General features: G+C 39.7%; 1 protein-coding gene across 2 annotated transcripts in view; it reads left to right on the top strand.

Annotated features, from left to right (window-relative positions):
• Positions 1–16,765: 16,765 nt before the first annotated feature.
• The window catches only part of HAO1 (hydroxyacid oxidase 1), a 47,767-nt gene continuing 41,656 nt past the window's right edge, over positions 16,766–22,876 (top strand). Inside the window, exon 1 of one of the 2 annotated variants that reach the window (XM_041733292.1) lies at positions 16,766–16,957. In XM_041733292.1, the coding sequence (XP_041589226.1) occupies positions 16,821–16,957 (137 nt within the window). In that variant the 5' untranslated portion in view covers positions 16,766–16,820. The remainder of the gene's footprint in view (positions 16,958–22,876) is intronic. The other variant, XM_041733293.1, reaches the window with a different exon arrangement.

Genomic DNA, 22,876 nt, shown 5'->3' with positions numbered 1-22,876 from the left:
GTGGGTCAAGGAACACAAGACTAGGGTTCCTCTTTGGACCAGAAACAATAATAGTACTATAGCTGGCATTTATTGACTGATTGTATAAAGTGCTTTACATGCACTCATTAAGAGATTAGATTTGAACAAAACAATATATTAGTTTACAGCCTGTGGTCTCAATCATGAGTAAGTGTGTAAGGAATTGATTCATTAAGCAAATACCTATTAAATGCATCTATATCCATTTCCTACAGTTGCTGTAACAAATTACTACAAATTTAGTGGCTGAAAACAACACAGGTTCATTTTCTTATAGTTGTGGAAGTTAAAAGTTCAAAATAGATCTTAAGGGGCTAAAATCAAGGTGTCAACAGGGATGTTTCCTTCTTTAGGCTCCAGGAAAGGATCTGTTTTCCTGACTCTTCCAGCTTTTGGAAGCTGCCAGCATTCTTTGGTCCCTGGCCACATAATCCTAATCTCTTATAAAAACTCACAATTACATATAGGGCCTACAGATAATCCAGAATAGCCTTCCCATTTTAAGATCCTTAATTTAACCACATCTGTAAAGTTCCTTTGCCATTCAAGGTAACATATTCACAGGTTCCAGGAATAAGGATGTGAACATGATGAACGGGGGGGGGGGGGGGGGGAGGGCAGAGTCATTCAGCCTCAATAGCATCCTATATGGCACACTTCATTCTGGATCCTGGAGACCCCACTATGGAAAAGAGAGATGAACCTGTGATTTCTTTTTTAAAATATTTTATTTATTTATTCATGAGAGACACAGAGAGACAGAGAGAGAGAGGCAGAGACACAGGCAGAGGAGAAGCAGGCTCCATGCAGAGAGCCCAACGTGGGACTCGATCCTGGGTCTCCAGAATCAGGCACTGGGCTGAAGGCAGCGCTAAACCGCTGAGCCACCCGGGCTGCCCTGAACCTGTGATTTCAAAGAGTTTACATTTTAGTGGGGGCAACAATAGTAAATAAACAAATGGTAAAAGACTTAATGTCAGATTCTCATAAATGCTAGGAAGAAAATAAAGCAGGATTAGGGGCAGGGTTAGGTACGGTCAGGGAAATCCATTCCAAAAACGCACCCATTTGAATGATTTTTTTCCATAAGAAGGAGCCAGCTTTAGAAAAATCTAGAAGATAACTGTTTCTTGGAAAATAAGGTAAGTTACCAAGGCTCTGGAGCTAGAATAAATATGATATGTTCAGGTAAAAACAAATACAGGGTGAATAGTTGGAGATGAAGCAGTCAGCATGTGTGTGGCAGGAGCGTGCAAATCCTGTAACATTTTAAAGTCCACCTCGCAAGAAGGATGGATCTTATTCCAGGTGTGGTGGAAAGTCATTGCAGGGTTGAAAGCAGAGGACAGGATTATTAATTTTATCTTTAGGTCATCATCTCCAGTCAGAGAAGATGACAGCTTAGAGCAGAGTGACTGAAACACAGTGCTGACTAGTGATGGAAATTGGAATATAATTTAATATGAAGCCTGTAGGAGTTGCTACTAGATTGGATGTGGAAGGTGAAAGGGAAAGAAGAGAATTAGGAATATGTCCTAGGTTTTTGGCCTGAGCACTTGAGTGAATGATCCATGAAAATTGAAATTATTGGGTTAAGCTGCAGTTCTGGACTGAATACTAATTAGTGTCCTCTTCCCCCAAACTCATATGTTGAAGCCCTAACCCCTGATGTGAATGAATTTGGAGACAGGACCTTTGTGGAGGTGATATAGTTATATGACTTAATAAAGGTGGGGCCCTAAGCTAATGAGTTAGTGCCCTTGGAAGAAGAGGAAAAGATGCCAGAGTACTCTCCTCTCTCTGCCACGTGAGGACACAGTGTAGAGGTGCCCATGTGCGGATCAGGAAAAGAGCTCTCCCAAGGACCAAAGCAGATAGCACCTTAATCTTGAAGTCCCCAGCCTCCAGTACCCTGAGAAAATTCTGTTGTTCAAGCCACCAATCTGTGCTGTTATACCATTCCAAGCTAAGACACTTCCCAATCATGAATAGCAGAGACAATGAACTCTTAACTCCAGAGTACTTCCTACTGGCTTATATGTTAGAGGCAAATTTAAAGGTATGAAATGAATGCTTCTTACATTCAGGAACTTATAGAGAAATTCAGAGACGTTATTTTAGTAATTGTTTATGCTTTTATGTGTTGACCAAATGTTTATGTTATCAGTAAGGCTTCTGGTCAACAGTAGGCTACTAGTTATGTGTTTAGAGAGTCAAGAGTTATCCTCATATTTTCAACTGTTCAGGCAGTCAGTTCCCCTAACCACCACATTGCTCAGTGGTCAACTATATCACCATTTTATAAGACTCCTTGCAGTAGATAGTGAAGGAGTGGCTCATTTTAGGGAGGCTGTTACCTAAAAATCTATACACACAAATGTCTTAATGGGAGATGCTCATTTGAAACTCCTACTGCTCATTTTCTCAAAGTCAATGCATTTGAACAAGGGTCCGGATTTCTAAAATTTCAGACCAAGCTCAGTATTTCAGAAGTGGAATATTTCAGCAATATACAGATATCCCCCACCTCTTTTGAAAGTCCACATTAAGCCATTTGGCTTTTATGAAAGACTTACATTAATAGAAAATATGAAAAGAAATTCAAAGAGGAGATATAGATATAGATATAGATAGATATAGATATATAAGAGGATATATATAAATAAAAGGATATAGATCCAAAGAGGAGATATATATATATATAATATATATATAATATATATATAAATTTATTTATGAAAGAGAGAGAGCTCAAGAGAGAGAGAGAGGCAGAGACACAGGCAGAGGGAGAAGCAGGCTCCATGCAGGGAGCCCGACATGGGACTCGATCCCAGGTCTCCAGGGTCAGGCCCTGCGCTGAAGGCGGCACTAAACCGCTGAGCCACTGGGCTGCCCTATTTTTTTTTTAATGTGAAATGAATGTGCAAATGGCTTCTAGTGTTTGTTTTGCAGTAAGCCCTGGTAAAGGCAGCTGATGCTCCAAGTGCTCCAAGCACTGAGAGTGGCCCTGCCAAGCACCCTCCCCCCAGGACCTATACTCAGCCTCTCAGCATCAAGCCCCCATAGTTTTAACTGTACATATGAGCATCTGTGCTTGATTGATTTTTTGTATCCCTTAGCAAGGTCCTAAGGTATCAGAAAAGCCTAAAAGAGGTTAGTTTTTGGTTCTGAAAACACTCATTTTCCATATAAAATGATAATTTCTTCTTAGATTTATGACCTTTTGACTTTCAAAGATTTCATAGGAACACTCTTATTTGGATAATGGAGGAAACCTGCACCTTCAAATAGTATTGTGGAGTTCAACAAAAGCAGTGCTGTTTGGATCCAGAAGATGACTTGTCAGAAAGTTGCAATTTGAATGATAACTGAATATTTGATGATTTAGAGCAATTTTTGTTAGATCTTATGTATGATAATGGTATTGTGGCTATGACTTTTAAAAAAAAAAAGACTTTATCTTCTACACGAAATGGTATGTGTCTAGAATTTGTTTCAAAATAATCCCACAGGAAGCTGTGGGGAGAGGGAAAATATAAGATTGGCCATGTATTGGCAATTACGAAAGCTGGGGACTAGTTAAATGGAGGGAATATCATTCTCTCTATTTCTGAATCTGTTTGACATTTTCCACAATAGAAAGTTAAAAGATAGCCATCCTGCTGTTAAGGGCAGTCAGAGAAGGAACGCAGGTCTCAGAGTCTCTACTCAGTGTCCTGTCCTCATTACCACTTTCTCAAACTTGTAGTATCTTTTCTAAAAAATATATGCACAAGTCAAAAGATAATTTTCACTAAGGGGTAAAATGATTCACATGTAGATATAAAAGTGAATATACGTTAAAGATTTTGTTGAACTCATAATCAACAAAATAATCAGACAAAAAAAGTTTGACACACTTCTAGATCAGGAAGGAGCATTAAGACAAATGTGCATATAGAAGCAATACTGCTGTTTCTACAAGACAGGAAGGGAAGCCTCTTGCTCTTCTATAGCACAGGACTGAGTCTGCTTGTTGGTAGACAAGAATTATATAGCATTTCCATCATAGATGTCAGTGACTTACAGAATTGCAAAATAGCTCAAAGACAATGAGAGACTAAAATCAGATAACCTAGAAGCTTACCATCTAAACAATTAGAGTTTTCACTGAAGTATATATTTATTCCTATGTGGATTTCTGTCAAGGAATATCCTCTAGGGATAAATGGAACCCACTTTGGGAAATGGGTTTAGAAGCTGCTGCCTTTCTGTATGTTGACCACAGGAAATGAAAAAAAGGCAGTATAAGATAGATTGTGTCTCATTAGATGAACTTGAATTTCAAGTATTGTTTATTTTATATATATCTAAACAGTTTGAGAACTTAAGTCTACTCTGTGGGCAGGAATTATTTAATATCAGATGCTGAGTTTTGGAGCAGTGGGAAGTGACTCCAGATTGGAAAAAAGAATAAAAATAAACTTTATTTCTATTGAGAAATATTAGCCAAAAATAAATAACCTGCCCATAGGACCATAATTTTAAAGCCATAATTTTATATTTCCTGTGCTTTTTGAACTTGAGAAATTGTTTCCTGCACATTGAAAATGATGCCATCTCCTTTCTGGAAAATGTTGATTGTCTATCAATACTGAAATCTCATTAACAGACACTTTCCTGCTACTGAGAGCTGAAAAGACAGAATAATTTGTATGATCCATATCCACATGACTTCTCAGAAATCCTATTAAGATAAAGGGCTGAGAATTATGGAGCTGGCCTAGTTCCCACCATTGTCTAACTGAACTGCAGGGATGACTGTGGATACTCAGAGGAGAAAAAGGTAGACATGGGTGTGCTGAGCACTTGTGAGAAAACACAGGCTAATTTATCCTTATTGTCTTCAGAAGTGACGTAAGTGCTCACAGGGGACAACTGTGAAAGTTATTTGATAGAGAAAATGTTTGATAGATTTTTCCAATTGTCATTCTGCTACAAATTCCCCATATTCTTTTAAATAATTCCTACTTTTTTTGTGATTTTTCTCTCAAACAAAATGTAACAATAGGATTTTTAAACACACACATATTTACCTTTCAGGAGATATTCCTCAATGGATAAAGATAGCTCAGGGAGAAAGAAAAAAAAAGGAAAGAACTGCAGAGTTTCATTATAATATTATCCCATTCTAGCTTGGGAAGAAAGCCAGCCATAAACAACAACAACAACAACAACAACAACAACAACAACAACAACAAAACCCAGTGATTTGTCTTTTTACTCAAGGGGCTGATCACCTTGGACACCTGAAAAATTGTCCACTTTTACTTTCTATAATAGGCTGATTGGTAGGCTTCACTCAGGTACTCCACAGAGGTTGAAGACAGCCTGTGTTATGAGGCTTTGAGCATGAGGTAAATTTACAATAACTCAAAGAACCTTGGGAACATTCTGTTGTTTATTATTGAAGAGAGAGCCTGAGATAGTAAAGGTCTCATTCAACAGATTGGAAGAGTCTCTGAGCTTGATGGCTGCTGGAAGGGTTCATTAAGAAATGATGGCCATTACTTAGGACAAAATCCCATTAGTGCTAGTGCTATCCTGCCTTGGCTATGAGGAGTGATAGGGTCCAGGGTTAGAATATATGTCTTTGATCAACACTTTGCTTCTGTTGGGATTCCTAAAAGCTGAGAGCCCTGGCTTAGTGATTGTTTAGATATTTTATCTGTTTCCAACCTAAGAAGGGGTCCTCCATATTTTGGGCACATAGCTTTTTAAAAAATAGCTTAAAAGGGTACTGGAGAGGGGGCACCTGGGTGGCTCAGTGGTCGAATGTCTGCCTTTGACTCAGTTCATGATTCTGGAATCTTGGGACTGAGCCCCGCACTGGGCTCCCCTCCCCATCGGGAGCCTGGTTTTCCCTCTGCTTATGTCTCTGTTTCTCTCTCTGTGTCTCTCATGAATAAATAAATAAAATCTTTTAAAAAGGGGGGGCACTGGAGAGGAATCAATTATTCTATCTGTGGCATTAAAGCTACAGTTGGGAACTATGAATATTCTCACTGATAATGTTTGGTTATATTGAAAAATTTTAGTTGATTCTGAAATAGAATCTTCAAACTGAAGTTTCACTGTTAATGTTGAGGGTCAAAATCACAACATGCACACTTTTGTTTATCACAATAAATCTGTAGAAAACAACAAGAACTAACATTTTAATGAGTGTTTTGGCAATTATCCTCAGTAAAACTAATTGCAATGACTTCTGATACCTCGAGTTCTGATACAGATAATTTAACTTATCTGTAAATTAAGTTATATTTAATTCTCAGTTAACTATAATTTATAGTTAATTTTATATATAAGGTAAACTGCAAATTAATATATTTGTATACATACAAAATATTGTGTATATACATAGCATATGTGTATCTATTTATATATGTAATATGTTATATATCTTATTATTACCTTATTGCATCCTTCCCTGGGAATGCTAATGCTGATGACTGAGGTCTGATCAGTAAGGAGTTGGGTTTTGATTCTAGCAAAAGATACCCTGAATATAAAAAACTTACATAATAAGATAAAGATCGGGGATCCCTGGGTGGCTCAGAGGTTTAGCACTGCCTTCGGCCCAGGGCGTGGTCCTGGAGTGCTGGGATCAAGTCCCACATTGGGCTCCCTGCATGGAGCCTGCTTCTCCCTCTGCCTGTGTCTCTGCCTCTCTCTGTGTGTCTCTCATGAATAAATAAAATAAAATCTTTAAAAAAAGCTTAAAAAATAAGATAAAAAGTTGTGTTCTATAATATGAAGGACATTGGGAAGCAGGTGGCTTGGCGTTGGTATGGTGGCTCTGTGGGCCTCAGGACCCAGGCTCCTTGTCTCTTTCCACCCTGCCACCTTTAGCTCTGGTCTTCATCCTTGGGTCACCTCACTGTCCCCAGATGACTGCTGACTTCTAAAGAAGAAGAAAAAGAGAGGAAAAGATAGGAAGAGCAGAGTGGAATAATCCCCTGAGATACCCTCGGGAGAAGTAAGGGAGGGCCATGGGGAAGGTGAAAGGTGGTGGTTAGGGTTTTCTTCTAACACATAAAGCACATACCAGTGGGGCAGGACAGTGTACTGATATGAAATTTAACCATCGTTTCTGTTCCCTAGGACCTGACCACGTAAATTTTGATATGAAAGAGAAAAATACTTGAAAGGTCCTTGTGGCACCTTTCCTGCCAAAATATTCCCTCACTGGTAATAAGTTAGAAGTTACATGTTTTTTCTTCCTATGCTATCCTCGGTGGATGGGTGAATACCCTGTCCCAAGGGTTATTGCCATCAATATTGAGTTGACGATCATACAGAGTTGAAGTATCAGAATATAAAAAAGTATTTTATAATCCTTTTTAAAAATTGGGTCATTATTTTTTTAAAATCTATTATCCTTACCACTATCAACAAAACGAGGAAGGAAGGATGGAAATTCATTCAATCTGCTCCTTTCCCCAAGCTCATTTGCTTTTAATAAAGTTGCATAGTTCCCACACACATTTCTCGTAAAAATATTCTCTCATTTTAGCAATTTCAAAGATGTTGGCCCCGACGACATCGGGACATTTCTAATTTTCAAATATGCTAACAGGAGTTTTTCATTTGACATGTACATGCATATGTGACTTTCAGCCTTTAGTGACTGGGAATGATTTATGAGAAGCATGCTTAATTAATATGCTTCTGTAACACTCATAAGAGTCAGAGTTGAGCACATGCAGCAGGACTGCACACAACTCTGTCTCACCCTCTATGACGAGGTCCCTCAGAATGAGAATCTATTCCAGGATGCACATCCAAGTGCAGCAATTTCCTTTCAGCATTGGCTTGTAGGTAGAGCTTTCATTCCTGTCTGGCTTCAAATTATTTCCTTGCAGAAATTACATCTCGTTTTCTTTTTCCTTTTCTTTCTTCTTTCTTTCTTTCTTTCTTTCTTTCTTTCTTTCTTTTTCTTTCTTTCTTTCTTCCTTCTTTTTCTCTTTCTTTCTTTTTTTTTTTTAAGATTTTATTTATTCATTCATGAGAGACACCCAGAGAGAGAGAGAGGCAGAGATACAGGCAGAGGGAGAAGCAGGCTCCAGGCAGGGAGCCTGACGTGGGACTCGATCCCAGGTCTCCAGGATCACACCCTGGGCCGAAGGCGGCGCTAAACCGCTGAGCCACCCGGGCTGCCCAACATCTCATTTTCAATTTCCAGAGCTTTTTGTCCTAGAACAAGACTATAGTTTAAGCAGAACTGCACTGGTTAAGGTCATTTCAATTCTGATTCTTAATCTTTAAAATCAGAGAGTGTGACATCTCATTATTAGCCAGTTGCTCTTGTTCACTGCTTCCACATGTGGCTGTTTTAAGAACCGTGCCCTCCAGAGATTGCCGGCTTACCTCTCTGTACACTGATTACTGAGAGCATAATTTCTAGCACTTACTATCCATATTGTTTCATCATTAACTTTGGGAATATCTTTATAGCTACAGAAGTGAACTTGTGGCATAAAGTTAGTTTTTTGTTAATCAGAAGAACAAGCTTTAGGGGCTCCTGGGTGCCTTAGTTGGTTAAGTGTCTGACTCTTGGTTTCGGTTCAGGTCATAATTGCAGGGTCATGAGATCAGCCCCACCTTGGCTCAGTGCTCAGGAGTCTGCTACAGATTATTTTCCCTCCTCCTCTCCCCTCTCTGTTCCTCCTTCGCTCTCTCTCTTTCTAACAAATTTTAAAAATCTTAAAAAAAAAAAAAAAGAACAAGCTTTAGGTTCTAGTGATTATATGCATAGTATGACTTCCTCTTACAGAATATTATTAAGAGTGAGGGAAGATGAGCAATTAATAAGTGACAATGAGACAATTGATTAGTTATTTGAAAAAATAAATTAATTCCTACCTATCTTTATCAGTAAGATTGGGATGCCGTATGTGATGTAGAACAACAAAGATATAATCTGTGTTGACACTGGATATATTTGTTAAATATTTGGCCCTCTTTGCCTCCTAAAGCAAAATGAACTCATTCCTCCCCCCCCCCCCCAAGAGAAGAACAGAAAATCTCATTTGATAATGGCATTCAGCTCAGGGCCTGGGCTCTCCACTCTGAGATGAGTGGGAGTTCTTACATCAGAGGTGATACGTAGGATCTCTGCATTGGGTCAGAATGTGGCTCCTCTTTACCTGGAGACTACAACCTAAAAAAAAAAAAAAAAAAAAAAAGGAAAAAAAATGTTTCCTAGCGTCTATAGAAGAATTCTTCAAATTGTGGACCAGCATCGTCAAATATTTGAAATGTAAATTCCCAGTCCAGACCTGCTAAATCAGAAATGGTAGACTTGAGCCTAGGAACATATGCTTAATCCCCAGGTGATTCTAAAAAAATGTCACAAAGCACTGTCCTACACAGCGTTCAGTGACAAAATAGGAACAGAATAATCACTATCAAGGTGGAAGAATGAGAGCCTTCAGCAGGCATTTGTCCATAGCAATTCTGAAGTCCTCTCTTGCTTTTTGATAAAACACATTTTGGTTCTTAAAACACACATATAATTTTAATTGTTTATTTGAACAATTTTGAGAAGTCAAAATGTATACTTATATCCCCCCAATGCAACTGAGCATTTTAAGCAAAATTATGTGTGTAAAAATCTTGCATTACATTCTGATTACCATTTGTAAAAGAACAGAAACACATGCAGATGTTTTGAAAAGTAAGTTGAGGGTCTGCAGGGATGTGTGGCCTCCTTTATGAGTACAAAGTAACTGACAACATTTTAAACTGTTTGATCATCAAGTAATGGTGTGTTAAGCATTTTACATCCTGAGATGATAATTTAGAACTTGCATGTAGATGCTCTACTGTGTTTATAGGAAATTGGTTGAGGATCAAATGTTGGCATTTAACGTATTATAAATTTTCTCTATTTAAATAAAGGAAGTAAGCTTCTTTTTATTTATTTATTTATTTATTTATTTATTTATTTATTTATTTATTTTAGGAAGTAAGCTTCTGATTCCTATTTTCATCCTGATTTTCAAGAATGGATTCCTGATAGTTAAGGGGAAGCATTTATTTACATTCTTCCCCCTATGCTATTCTCTGTCTCTTTTGACCTCATTGTGTGTCTATGTTGATTTTAAAATGTGGCTGCAAGTTCTTAGATAGTCATTTCAATAAAAGTTGAAGTTTCTGGCTCTTCCCTTTGAGTCTGGGTGGATTTGAGACTGCTTTGTCCAAAAGCAGAGGAAGTGATGTTACATGACTTCTGATGCTGGTCCTAAAAAACCATGTAGCTTAAGCATTGTTTGCTAGAACATTCACTCTTGGAGTGGTAAGTCATTGTGTAAGAAGTCCAGTCACCTGAGTCTACCATGCTGGGAGGAAGTCTTAGCAAATGAAGAAGCTTCATGTAGTGGATGCTCTGGATTCAGTCATCCAGACTGACCCTAGCTTTTGAGACGTCCCAGCAAAGGTGCTAGATATGTGAATGATTAGCTTCTAGATGATTCTACCCCTATCCGTTCATGTCATACCATCTGAGGCCCCACATCACAGAACAGAGTAGAGCCATCCTTGCTTGCCTTCTCCAAATTTCTTACGTATAGAATCTATGAACATAACAAAATGGATTTTGAATTGTGTCACTAAATTTGGAATGGTTTGCCATGCATAATTGGGTATCTGGACAGCGTACCTTGGCTATATCAGCCACATGTTTCTACTCGTTTCCACAAGCTATCTTGTTCATATGAAAGAATTTATTGAGTGTCATATTCTTATTTGGGTCTTCCTCTGAAGTGGATTAACTTATTCAGTTGTGTTAACAAGGAGAGTGAGGACTGTGTTCTAGATTTGATTCTTGCACAGAACTGAATTTGAACTGGCCTTTACACGCAAACAACTTTTAAATTTTATATTTTATTGACAGGGTTTGGGAAACAATAGTCTCTCCAAGCTTTTCAAATCCCCAAATTTCTGAACTCTCTCTTTGGAGAATTTTTTGTATTTCTTCGTTGGAGAATCTTTTTTCTCCCCTGTGTATAATCCAGTCAAGCCTTTGTGAGCTTATTTATTTTTTCTTGTAATAATTCACCCAATGCAGCCAATAGTAGCCAACTCATGCTGCATATTTGTCTTTCCAATATCTTCTCTTAATAGTACATGTTCATTAAATACATAATCTGGGATCCCTGGGTGGCGCAGCGGTTTGGCGCCTGCCTTTGGCCCAGGGCGCGATCCTGGAGACCCGGGATCGAATCCCATATCAGGCTTCCGGTGCATGGAGCCTGCTTCTCCCTCCGCCTGTGTCTCTGCCTCTCTCTCTCTCTCTCTGTGACTATCATAAATAAATAAAAAATAAATAAATAAATAAATACATAATCTGCCTCTGAATTATTGCAAATGACATGAATAATAATGGTTTTCGCCACTGCATGGCATGAATCTTTATCCTTTTTCCCTTCATCATTTTTCCTACCACTCACCCCCTAACCAAATACTTAAGATTTTTTCATTTTTTGTTACTCTTTCTCTAATACTATGTTTTAAGTTTGTCAGAATAGTGTTGGATTATACTGCAGCAATAAAAACTTCAAAATTTCAGTGTCTTAAAACAACAAAAGCTTATTCTTGTTCATACCACATACTCATTTTGGTTTGGCTGGAGGTTATGCTCTATGATACCTACTTGGGAACTCAAGCTGATCGAACAACCACAATTTGGAATATTGGTAGTTACTGTGGCAGAGGAAAAGGCAGCCCCAGAGGATTTCAGCTGGCAATTAAATTCTCAGTTGATAAACTATACTTCCACCCATGATTCCCTGGCCAGAAGAGGTCTTATGGCCCAACTGTAGTAGGACAATTCAGCACATGCAATCCCAAGATGAACTTAGAAGACAAAAAGACCTATTTGCCAAAAATCAGTAATGACAAGCTCGGTGCACAAAGATTAGTTCCAGATGGAAGAAAATACAGGAGAATGCTTTTATGACCTCTCGGGGAATTCTCTAAATAAGACTTAAGAGTCCAAACCATCAATAAAACTAACGGAAAATTGATTACATTATAAAATTTAAAATTTAAATTTCTGTACAATAAAAGACTCATAATTTAAAAAAAACCCCATAGACTCTGGCTTTTGAAAATACTGCAGATTTGGTTTGCTAAAAAAGGTCTTTCACAAAACACCTACGGATGTGAGAAAATATTAAAAGCATAGTTTATGATGTGTTTGTTGAAATGGCAAAAAAGTAAGGGATAGCCAGACAAGTAAACAAACATGCCAAAAAACAAGCCCAAAGACAAAAACTCAAAGCCAACCGAAAGCCCAACAGGCTGATAAATAATACTGAAGCTGAACGTTGTCCAAAGGACATCTGTGAAACCCCATCTACTGAGAGTCTGGGTGTGCAGAGTGAGGGGACAAAGCCATGGTGACTCCTGTACAGAGATGGGAACCTGAAAGGCTGCATCCTCAGTGAAAGGATAGTGGTGGTGAGCTGGGGGCAGGGTTGGGAGGATCTTTTCCTACAGGGGGAGATTCAAAAAAAAAAAATTATATGTTTCTACATCCTGGACCTGGTAAAGTTGGAAGAAAAAGCTGAACTAATAATTCATGATTATCAGTAGTCAAATAAGTTGTCACCCCCATTCCTACTGAGTGATCTAAAACATTCAATTCAATAATACTGCTGAAAATAATTTATAGTCATTTTAAACACACCACACCTATCTCTAAAGGCATCAGAATGGTCATAAAACAGTAAGGAATAAACAGGCCAAATATCAGGTGGGAGCGAGAGCCCAGAGAATAAGCAGAGGAGCTTATTCCCTGAGGGTGTGTGTTGATCCCAGGTTTGGAATTCTATTTTAGAGCCTCGTGGACCCTGCAGAATAGAAGACAAACCATACCACTTTAAATGTGGACACTCAAAGAGTTGTTCACTCAGGGTTATGGAGAGGTGCCAGTGAACTCTTCACACCCTTCATCTCTATCTTCAGACCACCCCCAGACAACTGCTTGCAAAGTCAGCCCTGCTGCACAGCATGAAAGAGGACACCTTTCCAGAAGTTTGCAATGATTGCATACCCTTTCATTCCAACTCAAAGCCAGGACCCCCAAGGGCAACATATTTCATGGATGAACCAGAAAAAAAAATCCACCTAGCTTGAGGCAACTTGCCTAAGACTTGTCTCTAATTAAAACAGAGAGAAAAGTAAGAGAGGGATAATAAGAGAATGAGGAGGAGGAGGAGGGGGAAGAGTAGGGGAAGGAGAAAGAGGAGGGAAGGAAGGAGAAGTATAAGGGGAAGGGGAAGAGGAGAAGGAAGAAGAGGAAGAGGAAACTAAGTGGAAGATGGCACAGAGAAAGAAAGAGAGAAGGAATGGGTGTGGGGAGAGTGAAGAAGGAAGAAAAAGGAAAGAATTGGAGAATATCTAACCACATGCTCTCGATCACACAGCTTTGAGGCTGATATTGGCAGTTTTCCTGTGTGGAAAAAAAGTCAAGAACTTAGTAAAAATGTACCTTATATGTGTAGACCCACAAAGGATCTGTATCCAAGGTATATAAAGAAATTCTACCACTAGATTACAATAGCAAATCTAATATAAAAATTGCCAAAGACACAAGCAAACATTTCACAAAGTGAAAGAGGAAAAATAAAAGGCCAATAAATATGCTTGTTGATGATTATTAAACTCATTAGTAAGCAGGAGAATGCAAAGCACAATGACCATGAAATAGTTTTCACCCTGGTAAAAGGTCCTCTCTCCAGCTGCCCTCATAGGTTGGTGTCTTGCTGGCACTGATGCCTGTGACACTATAGACATGGCTCCTCCTGGTGCCTGGAAACAGTGGAGTGACCAAGGTTTCACCAACCCTATACCTCAGGGAAGATGAAAAGCCTCTAAAAAGAACAGGAAATAAGACATTCTCCAAGCAATCCTCGAAATCACACTTTAAGATAAAGGAGAATGAAGACCCAGTTGAGGATGTAGAGTTCTCTTACAGATGATGATTGAGTAGTCCTTGAAGTGAAGACAGAAGAGTTCCCCATGGTTTGGAAAATATCCAAGCGTGGAGATGGTGAGGGATGATTCTGCTGCACATTTTAGTGGAATATTAGGAAGGGCTGGAAGTGAATTAAGATTTTATTGAGTCTAGTACAAGAAAAAAAAAATCCTGATCCTCTGGCCACTGTGAAAGAGAGTGCTCAAATCCAGCTGGTGCCATTGCATTGGCATTTACAGTCCTGATCCCAGACTGGTGGGGGGAGCAGTTTGTTGGGGTCAGGTGGGCAAGTACAGCTTGTCACAGCTTGAGCAAGGCCTGAACTTGTGTTGTCACCTTCCACCTTCAGCATCTCACTTCACAGAGGCCTAGAGAGGAGTGTACATCTCTGAAAAAAATGTGAGGTATTGAAACAATGTAATTATCACAAATTAACGAAAGCTTGCTAAGCTCTAGCCACTTCTTTTAGTTCTTTCCACCAGGAGATTAATTAAGCAATGTGGGGACTAGCGTTGATTCATGAAGATGATGTTGGGTTGCCATTGTACACAACCAGGGTGGATTTTTTTTGTTGTTGTTTTTATTTAAGCCTTTAAAAACAAAATCTTCCTTTCTTCTCCATCTTGCCAAAGCAGTGGTTCTCACACAATATTGTGCAACAGAGTCGCTTGGAAGGCTTGTTATGGTACAAAAGTTATAAAATTTCTGATTCTGCATGGGATGGGGCCTGAGAATTTGCATTTCTAACAAGTTCCCAGGTGAGGCTGCTGCTGCTGGTCCTGCTGGTCCAGGGCCACACTCTGAGAAACACTGGGCCTTACCTTCCTTAGTTTTATCAGAACTTGGCTTGATTAAGGTTCATTCAAGAATATTAAGTTGCCTCTGCACTAGAATTACATTAGTTGTAAGGTGCTTACAGTTGTAACAATTATTAAAGTTGCAAATGAAAATGTCATTTAATCTGCAGATTTTGAATTCGTTCTCAGCAGAATTAAGATTCCTTAGATATTCTCATGTGCTTGTTGGCCATGTCTATACCTTCCTTTGTGAGATTTCTGTTCATGTCTTTTGCCCATTTCATGATTGGATTGTTTGTTTCTTTGCTGTTGAGTTTAATAAGTTCTTTATAGATCTTGGAAACTAGCCCTTTATCTGATAACGTCATTTGCAAATATCTTCTCCCATTTTGTAGGTTGTCTTTTAGTTTTGTTGACTGTATCCTTTAGTGAAAGGGAATAGAGGGGAAGGGAGAAGAAATGGGTAGGAAATATCAGAAAGGGAAACAGAACATGGAAGACTCCTAACTCTGGGAAATGAACTAGGGGTGGTGGAAGGGGAGGAGGGCAGGGGGTGGGGGTGACTGGGTGGCGGGCACTGAGGGGGGCACTTGACGGGATGAGCACTGGGTGTTATTCTGTATGTTGGCCAATTGAACACCAATAAAAAATAAATTTATTATTTAAAAAAAAAGATTCCTTAGATAAACTTTCTCAGTGATTTCGGTAACAGTAAAACTGAATTATTTCTTTTAGGACTCCTTCATCACATTAACAGACATTTACATTCCAATAGCAACTTTAATGTCATTTTACCTATGATCGCACTGATGCAAAAAAGTAAGCATTTGTGAACTTTTGAAATAAACCTATGTTTAATTCAATGCCATTCTTGACAGCTTAAAGCCTTTTGATTAAGTTAAGGGGTAGGAAAGTGAGATTGGAAGGGAAGGCAGCCAACCCACAGGGTGAGTTATCAACCAGCTAATACTGTGGGCAACCCAAGGCAGCAACAAAGAACAAGACACTGAGGAACTAATCACCGAGGGGGGTGGGGTGGGGTGGGATTTAGGGTACTTATGCACTGACTCCCTTGAGTCTTTGGTTGAGGACTTGGTGGAGGGCTGTCTCCTAGAGCATTGACTCCTTAGCACTGTGGTATGCCAAGTGGTTGGAAAAGCAGAGTCCAAGTTGAAGAGAACATTCTTGAACAGAGGTAGGCAGTTGGAATTCAGGTATTGAATGGCTGGAGAGCATCTTAAAGTGGAGGAGGCTTCTAGATTGAAACCCAATGTCAAAGCCACTGCTTTGTGAATTGTATCTTAATAGTACAAGTCTTCCCCAAATGTTCCATTATTGAGTGAAATTTTCGATTGAGACCACAAGATCTTTAGAATGGCACCTCCCTATATCCTTCCCAGAGTGAGACAGGGCTCCTTATGAATAGGCTGTAAATTTAGGCTTAATGTTCCTTGTTAAAGCCAAATGTTTATCATCAGCTGGATTTCATATTATATAGAGGGCCTGTTTTTACTGGATGCCCTGTTCATTCCATAAGCCTTTTGTCAAATGATATGCTCATGGTGAATGTGGAAGAAAAATGAATGGGCAGCCCAGCCTGTTCTGGGTTCCAAGCAAAGAGCAAACGCACATACCGTGTGGAACAAGCAGCCTTAGCCAGAACCAAGCCAAGTGTGGATTCATGCAAGTACTTCTCTAGGACCTTAATTTTTGATGTGGCAACTAATCTGCTTCAACTGCCTCCCCAACCCCAACTTCTCATAGCTTAGGTGTTGCTGTTCTTTGGCAGATGACTGCAAGTGAAATTGCAAAATCTAAGCATATATTTACTCACTTAATGTAAGCAACAGAGAAGTAAATCTGAACTTTGGAAAAACTCTATTAATAATTGACAGCTAGTGGAATTATCAAAATGTAGAAGGCTATGAACAGGAAAAAAAAAAAAAAAACCAAACCTGGGGTCGCAATAACGTGTGAAAATGTTTACGCGGTTAGTTTGTATCAGTGATTATGAACAAAATGCAAAATCAGTACTTCAGAAGTCGATATATGACTATTACAGGTCCGGGGCAAATGATCAGGAAACATTGGCTGATAATATTGCAGCATTTTCCAGGTAAGAAAATTTACTTCTTGTTAAATCCTGTTTTAAAATTACATGAAAATATCCTACCAAAATAAGATCTCCAAGTTTTAATGTTAATGATGTGAAATTATTTGTCTAGATAGATGCCTTGTAGAGAGGCAAAAACTCTTGGGGCCATGAGAAGTCTTAGCCTATTAAATTGTTTAAAAATATCCCAAGGCTGGGAATCTCGGACAACTGACTGAAAAAACCAACACTAATTTTCCTCACACGAAATTCCGTGGATATTTAATTTAACTGTGTATAAAAATGGTGATGCATTCTGATGACTCTCTTTTCTTTTTCTCTGGGTATGACAGGGAGGGTCATTGCTCATGGTGCAGGAAACAGCATTAAGTGCAAGATAGCCATCTTATCTGGTTGAACCAGATCGGATTGTTGCCTCAAATATTCCCATCCTGCTGGCTTTCCGTTATCACTCAGTTTGATTACTGTTGTCTGAACTTTCACTTTAGATTTCAATTTGTCTCTATGGCATTAATCTTTCAACTTGGCTATTTCATCCCTCATCCAGAGTGCTTCGCCTACCTCTATTCCCAAATTAGTTTTCCCTGCCTTTCATATTTCAAAGCACAACATGGTGGGTGTCATGGTTTATGTTTTCTGTTTTGTTCCTTGTAAATGCAAGGAACAAAATAACTTTCAAGGAGTGTTTTTCTCTCAGCAGTTACAGAATGGTTTATTTGCTGGAGTAGGGGTGGAGAGCCCTCGATCCCACTATACTTTTCAGGCTCATCCATCTTACATTCTAGCCTTCTGTAGAGTCAGTGAATATTGTGGGTGTTCATTGATGGTGGTAAATGAAGAAGAAGAAGAAGAAGAAGAAGAAGAAGAAGAAGAAGAAGAAGAAGAAGAAGAAGAAGAAGGAGGAGGAGGAGGAGGAGGAGGAGGAGGAGGAGGAGGAGGAGGAGGAGGAGGAGGAGGAGGAGGAGGAGGAGGAGGAGGGAGGAGGAGGAGGAGGAGGAGGAGGGGGAGGAGGAGGAGGAGGAGGAAAGGGAGAAGAAGAAAAGGAGGAGGAGGAGAAAATATCCCAGAGGAAAGACTCTACCTTCCTTCTAGGCTTCCTCAGCATAGAGAGAAATCTCTCAAAAATCACATTTCTCTGTATGAATTAGGAGAGATGAGATTATTCTGACCAAGGTGGTTCCTGGTAAGCAGCACTGATGTATCCCCAGGAATCTGAGAATGGGGTGAAGGATGGGACCTACCCCAAACTTCTGTAAGCCTTGACTTTGTCTCAGATCTTTCCTGGAACCTACACGAGCTTCACAAATGTAGAAAAGTTGTAAAGGAAATGTTGGTTAAGAATGGAGAGTCTTAAAATTCTGTATGATCTTTTTCACTTATTTAGCATTTTGGGCCTCTTCAAAGGCTTCTGCTCCTGGAAGATGTCCTTCCGTAGGCCCATAGCAATTCTCTTCACCAGGTAATGCAGCTTACCTCTCAGTAGTCTCCTGAAAAGAGCACTTTAACCCAAATAGGGAACTATCAGGCCCTTGACAGGCTGGTGTCTCAGAATTTCTCAGGTCATAAAGCTCAAATCATCTCCTATTTCCTGACCCACCCTTTGGCCCCCTTCACCTCATGCTACTTAATCCATTATCTCACACTTATTACGAATCTCTGTGGGCTCAGCTCTGTCCTACATGCTGAAGATAGAGCAATGAACCAGACAGACAAAGTTCCTATTCATGGGAGCTTACATTCCAATGGATGGACATCAATCTTTGACCTCCATAATGCTGGTGGTTTGAACTGATGCAAAATGTACCCCAAATAACTGGTCCAGTTGAGACCTTAAAGAGGGAGCAAAGGGGTACAGCAAGTGCAGACACCTCTGCAACCCTGGAAATTCTAGAAACTTTGTGAGACATAGAAGGCAGTGTTGACTTCCAACTTATAGATGGGAGGAGTGCCTCATGCTTGTGTGGATCACATGGTACTCTAGTGACTATTCTCAGCATCTGCATGCACTAAGTACCTTCAAGACAGAGCATAGATAATGAGAATGAGCTTGCAATGCCATCCTTTCCATGATACTTGATCTTTCTCTTTTGTTCAGTTCAAAAGGGAAAAAAAAATGTGCATTTAATCAACTTTCTCTGGAGTTTGGCTGATGCTATTATCAACTATGGGAGGAGTTTTTATATTGCAACAAATGTCAGGGCCCATCGTCTATCTAACACTTCAATTTCTCTTTTGTTGGGTAACTTGCTGGGTGACCCTTCATTCCTCATCTTCTGTCATTGAGCCGATCACGTGGAACTAAGAGATTTTCTGCCAGGGTCCCAGTGGCTTTGGGTTGATGGGATGAAGCCAATCAATCTGAACTCTCTCATTCTGATTCAAATGAAGACTGCAAAACAACCAAACCTCAGATAACCTGTTGTGACACAGTGTCAGGGCATTTTAAAGACATTTACGAAATTGATACACCTCCTCCTCCCACAAGCACAACAAAAGGTCATTCACAGTGACAGCTATCTATTATCTCTCTATACTCAGCTCTGACAACCACAGTTTGAAGTTCTGGGGACATGGCTCACTTAGATGACCTCGCAGTTGCTTATAAACATTTCTGGGGTATGGCTTGGGACTCTGATGTTACTGTGGCCAAAATAAAATAAAATACCAAAGGACAAATAAAGTCAAATGGATGGAACCACACTGAAGAGCATGATTTCCTATTATAAACACGATGTGAACAGCAGATATCAGGGTACTACATTTTGCATGGCCTGACTTGATTGGTGTTAACTAAAAAAAAAAACCAAAAACAAAAACAGGGATACTTGGGTGGCCTAGTGGTTGAGCATCTACCTTTTGCTCAGGGCTTGATCCTGGAGTCCTGAGATGGAGTTCCCGGATCAAGTCCTACATTGGGCTTCCGGCGAGCAGCCTGCTTCTCCCTCTGCCTATATCTCTGCCTCTCTGTGTGTGTGTCTCTCTCATGAATAAATAAATAATAAAATATTTTTTAAAAAAGACAACAAAAAACCCAATGTACATTGTTTCTCTTGCACATGAACTCAGCGTATCTTTCTCAACCATGGTCTGCATTTTGTGGCTTCTTGTGAAATTCTCATTGGTATAAACTAATTCTACAATTTGGGCATTTAGAAGTCCTGATGATATTAGAAAATGAAGTGTCTGGGGTGCCTGGGTGGCTCAGTTAAGTATTTGACTTTGGCTTGGGTTATCATTCCAGGGTCCTGGGATTGAGCCCCACGTAGAGCTCCCTACTCAGCAGAGAGCCTGCTTCTTCCTCTCCCTCTGCCCTTTCCCCTGCTTGTGCTCTCTCACTCCTTCTGTCAAATAAAGAAAGAAAATCTTTTTTTTTTAAAGGAAAATGAAGCTCCTCCTTTTTTTCCCTGTGTGTCACTTATTGACACTGAAAATTGCATGATTTTCTTTTTCTTTTTTAAAATATTTATTTATTCATGAGAGACACAGAAAGAGAGAGAGGTAGAGAGACACAGGCAGAGGGAGAAACAGGCTCTATCCAAAGAGTCCGATGTGGGACTCGATCCCGTGACTCCAGGATCACGCCCTGGGTGGAAGGCAGTGCTGAACTGTTGAGCCACCCAGGGATCCCTGCATGATTTTCTTTTTAAAGAACAGATGAAAAAGTGATAGCATTCTCTCACTTAAATATTTGAGCAGTATAAACTCACCTGCAGCATTTTAAGTATTCTTCTCATAGGTGTAAATGCCACAGGATCACGCAGCTGGTTTCTACGACATGTGAGGAAGCTGCTTTCTGCTTTTGCGTTATGCAAATTAGCTAATTGCCTCTTATTTTCGAAGATTCATGTAGAAAGAGGTCTCACATCCATCCCATTTGTTTTCTCCTCCTATTCTCTTCTTCGTCCTCCTTTTTTCCTTTTTTTTTTTTTTTAAGATTTTATTTATTTATTCATGAGAGACACGCAGAGAGAGAAGCACAGATACAGGCAGAGGGAGAAGCAGGGGGACTCGATCCGGGATCCCCGGGATCATGCCCTGGGCTGAAGGCAGCTCTAAACCACTGAGCCAGCGGGGCTGCCCCGCCATCCTCCCTTTCTGCTCCACTCCCTATCTCTATCTCTCTTTCTTTATCTAGATAGGTGTTAGCAAACCTACACATGCACACCCATGCGGGCACACACACAAGCACAACTACACACCCTTTCAGGAGGTTCATAGGCTTTCTGAAACCCATTACACACCAAGGCATTTAAAAACTGGCTTGACTATCTAAACATGCTTACTATGCAGTGTTTTCTTCAGACTTAGATTCCTGCCCTCCTTATTCCTTTATTGCAATGCCTCAGAGGTTTAGAGTGATCCAGTTAACTGTTTTCAAGATATCACAAATATTAAGAATGAAGGGTAAAAAATAAGATTACAAAATCTGTGCTATTTTGTATATTTTATATGCATATTTACATATATTTTACTTGATTTAAATGCTGAGTGTAAAATATTATGTGGAGAAATTGGAGTGCAGTGAGATCATCTTACAGGACTTATAAAACATTAATTCACTGTGTTCAATTGATGGGATTCAGTAGCAGCACATGGCTTTAAAGCTGGGTGTTAAGTGTCCTTCAAATAGAGTATCCCATCATGGGGCGTGTGTACATCCCTGGATTATGTTGTAAATTAAATGTGAGGCGTTTGTTGGATGTGAGGTATGAGTCAAAAACCCTGTGAAAGGATCCCCCCTCTACCCCACTTCCTTTGTTCAGGCATCTTATTTTCCGTCCTTTGAAAAGAGGTTTATTATTCCATTGGTTCAATTGTTTTGTCGATCTTCATATCCTTTTTCCAAAGTGGAGGTCCTATAAGAGCACAGTCCAAGGTTACAGTCAGCTGTGATTTTATGTAAGATTGTGGAAAAATCACTTAAACTGGGGGTGGGGTCAGGTGAGACTTGGAAAGCTCTCAGAACTACGTGACAAGGTTAGCTGTAATTGCCCTTCTGGAAAATACCAAAATGTGGAGAACTTTTTAGAGAACATACGCTTTCCGCTCCAGTGATCTTACCTAATTATGTGTGAGAATTGCATTTTGTGCACTGGTTGGTGAGTGTCTGTAATGTCACCCTCAGAAGAGAAAGTAGTGTGCATGGGGGAAGGCCAGGGAGGGGGAACACACGGTTATCAAAGGGACCTGCGCCACCACGTGGACAAGAGTAAAGCTACTGCCTGGAGATGGAAGGATTGAGCTTTGCCTTCTATGTAGGGACTGAACATTTAGCAATGTCTTCTCTCTCTCTCTCTCTCTCTCTCTCTCTCTCACACACACACACACACACACACACACACACACACACACACACAGCTCATGCCCTGCAGCTTTGGGTGTGCTCTTCATAAAAGCTTTCATTGTTTCCTCAGCTCTAAGTAAATATTAATGCCTTCCAAGGCCACCATGCCAACGGGTGCTATTAAAATCTTTTTCTCTCATTGTAATAATACACTTAGAGATGATTGGTAATAAAAACTCTCTTCAAGGCTTCTGCCTTCCCCTCTCAAAATGGAGATCAAAGAAGCATGCTGCGAGGGTCAGTCCAAAAGGAAAGACTTCCAGCAGCAAAGCATGTGGTGTGACTGAAAGTAATGACGATTATGATGTTCAAAGGAATTGCAGAGAAATCGCACAGTAAAACTTCTTTATTATGCTTTTCAAGGGCTGCATGTTTTTACTTTAGTATGTGAGGAAGGGTTAGACTACAGACCCAAAGCAACACGAAGGCAGAATTTCTTCTTCCGCTACATGAGGTAGGCTTCAGTTAAGACTTTGGAGGTCCAATTTGTTTTGGTTACTCCATTTCTAAATCATGCTTCACTATAATAACTAAAAATCTTGAACTCTCTGGAAGCAGAGTTCAATCTAGGTAATGAA

Source organism: Vulpes lagopus, chromosome 18, assembly GCF_018345385.1.
Source record: "Vulpes lagopus strain Blue_001 chromosome 18, ASM1834538v1, whole genome shotgun sequence".
Classification (NCBI taxonomy): domain Eukaryota; kingdom Metazoa; phylum Chordata; class Mammalia; order Carnivora; family Canidae; genus Vulpes; species Vulpes lagopus.
This window is presented reverse-complemented; position numbering and strand designations above follow the sequence as displayed.